Here is a 6,000-nt window from a genome sequence, read left to right on the forward strand (position 1 = left end):
TCGGCTTCATAATTGCAAAACAACCACAAATCGTGGTAAGACAATCTAGCAGCCTCTGCAACAACGTTTTGGTCATCGGCCTCCCCATCTCCATAAGGTCTCCACAAAACCTGTACATTGGTAATTCTTTTTAATAACGAGTGACAAATATATTATAATTTACTTAAGCATGATATGGCGACAACGATATGTATTACAGAAGACATTCCTGCAACGATGATTACTTAAGAATGCTAAACATTACAACGATTTATAATACTCAATGATAAGTAAATAATTTTCGAACGTTTACCTCATTCAAGTGCAGCCCATCTAAAATGGACTTAGCATTATGCACTGTGACGTTTATTCTAGCCCAGCGGCTGATCTTTGGAAAAACACAACTCGCAGGGGCACCACGTGGACGTAATGGGATAATTATGTTCCCACGCCCAAGCCTAACAAAAACAATATTATTAGTAACACTATAACCTTCAATGAAATTAGTTTATAATTACTAACTATGCAATCAACAAATACCTAAACAAATGGCCAAAATCCCCTAACTGTTTTCGTACCATTACTCGCACGGTAGAGTTGACTGTACAAGTGTGCGAGCATAGCGGCACCCCAGGCATAGTTGTCGACTTCGTCTAAGTCTGCCAGGTACTGCAGCCACATGGAACTTATTCTCGAACCAGAACAATCGGAAAATAATGTAAGACCAAAAAAATAAAGAAGGAAGCCGCGCAACTCTTGGTCAGTTGTTTCATATGCACAAGTAGCAGAGCGACCTTCTCATTTATTACGGAAAAATGAAACTTTCATTGATATGGACTTCATTCCACCAGAAATACATTACTTCATTCGTCCATCAACATTCCTGAAAGGGTCGTGCATTCTTTCCTTGCGTTATAGTTTGAATGCCGTAATAGGACAACACTGCCATCGCACTTAAGGTCAGTGATCCTCGCCACATCTTCTAGAGTCATGGTGATCTCAAAAGAATCAAACTGGAATGCGTTAGTCTTATCATTCCACTTATTTACCAGGTGGGTCATGGTATTCCAACAAGTTTCAAAATATTGCTGGTCCAAAAGGGCACCGAAGTGCATATTTCGTAATCGATTCTTTTGATATGCACTCAGCTGACCATACCATGACAGAACTATAGACCATTGACACCGGCCTCCGAGCTTTTCACCTGGTGCTCTACTTCTCTTGTGACCTCCTTGTAACACAAAATAATATATTATTCCTACCAATTGTCAATTAGTTCCATTTGTACTTATAAATACTATTCTACTAACCGCTATAAATAATATTGGTTGCACACAGACTATCACAGTAATCGTTATACATATTAATACCTAACACAATAATCGTTGTACCAAAATCGCTAAACATATTATTAAATCTTTAAAGACATGACGGATTTATTTACCTTGGTCGCTCTTTTCTCCTGTTCTCCCTCCAACCTAAACCTTTCTGGTGGGTCCACTGCCTCCAACTGCCTTTCTCTTTCATTCACTACCGTCTCCACCATCGCCTTACTTTCTCTCTCCTTTTTCTCATCCTCCTTCTCCTTCATTATTCTCTCCTTTCTTTTCTCGAGCTCCTTCTCCTTCCTTTCTCTCTCCTTCCTTTCCTCATCCTTCTTCTCCTTCCTTATTCTCTTCTTCCTTTTCTCGTGCTCCTTCTCCTTCCTTTCCTCGTCCTCCTTCTCCTTCCTTTCTCTCTGCTTTCGCTCCTCCTCCATCTCCTTCCGTTCTCTCCGTTTTTTCTCATCCTCCTTCTCCTTCCTTTCTCTCTCCTTCCTTTCTCTCTCCTTCTGCGCCTTCTCCTTCCTTTCTATCTCCTTTTCCGCCTCCTCCTTCCTTTCTCTCTCTTTTTTCTCGTCCTCCTCCTTCCGTCGCCTTTCTTTCTCTTCCTAATATTGTTTTCTTCTTTCCAGCACTTCTTCCTCCTGCTTCTTCTTTTCTCTTTCCTTTTCTTCCTCCTCCTCCTTCTTCCGCCGCCTTTCTTCCTCTTCCCAGTCTTGTTTCCTTCTTTCCTGCACTTCCTCCTCTTGCTTCTTCATTTCTCTTTCCTTTTGTTCCTCCTCCTGCTTCTTCATTTCTCTTTTCTTTTGTTCCTCCTCCTCCTTTTCCTTTCGTTGCCTTTCCTTCTTCTCCTCATCCTCCTTCTCCTGCCTTTGCATTTCCTTACCTTCCTCAAACTCTTTCTCCCTCCTCCGCCTTTCCTTTTCTTCCTCATCTTGAGTCTTATTTCATTCTTCCTCCTCCTTATTCATTTGCCTTTGCCTCTCATCCGCCTCCTTCAGTAGCTTTGCCTTGTTTCGCCTTGCTTTATTCTCCAAGTTCCCATTATCCAATTTCGCCCTTGACTCCATCATTACCTTCTTAAAATACCTTTGTCAATCCTCCTCATTCTTTTTTTGCCTTTCCCTCTGTTCTGCCATCTTCATCCGCCTTCTCTTTTCATTCTCCTTCGTATTTCTTTGCTTTGCATTCTCTTCGTCATCCTTCTTCTGCATCTTTTGTTCTTCAGCATTCTTCCTTTGGTCCGCAACCTCGATATCTGAGGAATAATCCTCCGCATGATACAATTCCAAGGCTTTCTCCCTGTCTTTGTCGTTCTTAATCTTAAGTATATTTTGGTACCTCTCAAGAACCTTGGATAGATGAGACTGGCGGATCACTTCTCTAATACACAAACCATAGAACGACGGTGCATCTCTTCTCTGATGAGGCCCAGACATTGCTAACCTGCACAACACATTAAACGATCATAATGATTACAAATCGTCGTAATATTTGAGTTCATAAGTACACATCTTTGTAAGATTTCTCAAACTTACAAGTCGTTGTATAAGAAGAACCCTACAGATTGAATAACGAAACCTTACACGAAACTCACCGAAACGATAGGATTTTGGATATTTCAACTGTAGAGTAAGCAACAATAACAACTAATACGCAACAGAATGTGACAACGATGTTGCGACTGCGCGTAAGATGGAAACGGATGCTCTGGAACAAAGAAAATGATGCTTTGTTGTACACAGATGAAAGCAAAGTATGCTTCGGTAGAGTTTTCTGCTTAGGGCGAGAATGAATTGTTTTGAACTATTTAAATCCTACAACATACAGCTTGCTGCATACACAAACTTTGCGGAACGTTTTGGCGCGATAACGATGGAGGGCATTTTTGTCCTTTTCATGAATCGCCCATTCAGTTTTCTAGATATAGGGCATTTATGTCCGTTCGAGGAAGAGGAAGAGAATGACAGTAAAGGGTACTTAAGTCTTTGCGACGGCAACACATTACGATGTAATATGATGCAGACACACATGGGGATACATGCCGGTCTGCAGCGCTCTTTGGGAACACCCGAACATGAGATGGAGTACTGGCCCTGTTCGGGGGGGGCATATAACCTGCTTTGGAGAAGAGATGCCTTGTATCACCAAGATCAAAATATCACCATCAATGTTGATTTTTAGCATCACCTGATCCCATTCCGTGACCACCTTTTTTTTCAAACGTTTAAGATAAATCTCTACTTTGCAAGAAGAGTAATCGTTTATCTCAAATGTTTGAGAACTGAGATGAGCGACCATATCTCATCGCAAAGGACCGGTTTTAAGATGGTGAATGCCAACAAGCTAGAACACGGCGGTAGTCGATCGGCCATATCTCTAGAATTACTTTTTAGAATGAGGAGGGGCAACACATATCGGTCACCAAGCTTTGGGCTTAAAGTAAGTTTTGACAGAATGATTCTGTTCAGTTACCTGATCGCAGAAACCCAGATTGTCGGATTTTGCTGCCGCGAACCTGCAACCTTTGACCTTCTTGCGCTCACCTTCGAAGATGCTCACTACCTCCTCCTCGTTCTTGAATACTCTTGCTTCCGTCCTCAACAGCAACGTCAAACCGAAAACCGGTTCTCCATCCTCGGTCAACACCTCACTCACAGTTACATTACAGAATTTCCTGGCCCTGCATCTCATGAAATCAAATACTTGAAGGCGCTTCTCCGAACCCATTCTCTCCAAGTTATGCCTGAATACCACCGATTCTTCGAAACAGATGGGGCCTCCTCCTCCGTAGTCAAGACCCTCGACGGTGGGTTTGTGGTCGAAGGACGACTCGACGAGGTTGGAGGTCCACGAGCCCATCGCGGTGCGAAGCTCGCACCAGTGGGACAGGACCCACCTCTTAGGTAGGGCCCTGCAGCCCATCTTCACGTACCAGCCCACAAACGGGATCATGGCAGTCGTGTTGTGCCATGGGTTGGCGTAGTCGTAGTAGGTGTCCGAGACGAAGGTGAGCCCCGGAAGAAGGGTGGAGTTTTCTGGCAGGTGGTCAGCGTATGCAAGAGCGTACTCGTTATTGAAGCCATCCAATACGTGGCGCCCCTTGATGCATAGTATCCTGAATTTCGACTCCTTGGAAGGGAAACGAAGGTGCTCCGACTCGTTCGCTTGGAAGGTGTCGTTCAGGGAACTCATGAACCAGGTGGGACCTTCTATGGCAGTCTTGGCAAATCGGAGGTCTTTAAGACGAAGGAAAGTTACAGAGTCGACAAGCTTTGCGTGCAACTTGCGGCCTCTCTCATCATCCGAACATGGTTTTCTGTTATGCTTCTGCAGCAACAAAACAGAGGCATAGTTCTGCCACTGCGAAGCTCGAGATTGCGAAATTACGAAGAGAAGGGCGATGACGAGAGAACAAAAGAGCATGAAGAGTGAGAATTTGGAGGAAGGTCTAACAGTAACAGAGGTCGGTTTCCTGAAGGCAGTTGCTTTGCAGGTTCTCCCCATTACGTTTTGTAACGGCTTGAGTTCAGCATGCTACCATCATTAATTTATGCTCTTCCTCTCAAGGCTCGTTCATGCTTGGCTTCTTCATTTTTTCTGTTTTTGATTGTTCTCTTTCTTTCTTTCTGCATACACCAGACGCCGGGACGCGAGCGTGAAAACAAGAGATCAAAGACTTGAATGGAAGAGAGGTTATTCTGCATCTCTTTTTTCTTTTACTACTTGTCCCATCATTTGACATAGGATGAGTTTCATCTTGCGAGCAGTGCTAACTGTCCAATCAACAGTGAGGTGTTACGGGCATAAAAATTTTTGCAAACCCGCAATACGCCAGATTGCCCAGTCTGGTTAGCAAAAACTGATCAAGCGCATCTTCAAATACGTATTCTATCTAGTTTATGCTACTTAGTGTATAATTGTCTCATACCAGCTATCACTTCTGAAAAATAACACAAACTTGCCTTAACCTTACGTATCATAGAGCGTATTGTGACTTCATGCACATGCTACAACAAAACCTCGTCACTGGAGGAACAAGACCTTGCATCCCCCAATCCCAAGAACAATTGATGATTAAACACCATAGCAAAAGAGCACCACCCAGACTCATTCACTAATACCCAGGCATTCACTCGCCTAACACCGAGTCACCATACTCGATTGGAATCACCTAAGATGATCTCTACGAGAATTAGCCCTAACTCACACGCAACTTCATGCATCCAAATGCTACGCGTGAGAAACTTCTCTAAGTCAAGAGGTCTTTAACCAAATCTCTAAAGGCAACATCTTCTGATCCACTGGTAATACTTAACTAAACAATGCTTCACGTCTGTGTCGCCATACAACGATGTACTAATGATGATATCGTTGCCTATCACATGTCGTGCTATCACCGCACGTCACCGATCAAGTCAATGCATAGTACATGTTCATACACTCGATGCATTTTCTATTCAGTAAAGCTTCGCACAACACCTGCCCCATTCTGAAGGCTCGGTTCGAGACATTCTCCGTCACCCAAACCATTATTGTCTTCGACAATGCTGGTGCAGGTAAAAATACAGTCTTAACTGATATGTCAATTTTTCTTTACATTTATCTTTGGTCTACTTCTTTTTTTCACCCTACTCAACTTGTTCTGATTTTCATCTACCATCCCTGCAACATTTAATACGCCAAGTCTTATTTCTTA

General features: G+C 43.1%; 1 protein-coding gene across 1 annotated transcript in view; it reads right to left on the reverse strand.

Moving 5' to 3' along the window:
* Nucleotides 1-4,808, reverse strand: part of LOC149812568 (uncharacterized) — a 49,566-nt gene extending 44,758 nt beyond the window's left edge. The window contains exon 1 of the mRNA XM_089993086.1: nucleotides 3,777-4,808. Within this exon, the coding sequence (XP_089849212.1) occupies nucleotides 3,777-4,808 (1,032 nt within the window). The remainder of the gene's footprint in view (nucleotides 1-3,776) is intronic.
* Between the last annotated feature and the right edge of the window lie 1,192 nt (nucleotides 4,809-6,000).

This window comes from Nuphar pumila, chromosome 17, assembly GCF_984573655.1.
Source record: "Nuphar pumila chromosome 17, dmNupPumi1.hap1.1, whole genome shotgun sequence".
NCBI classification, from domain to species: Eukaryota; Viridiplantae; Streptophyta; class Magnoliopsida; order Nymphaeales; family Nymphaeaceae; genus Nuphar; species Nuphar pumila.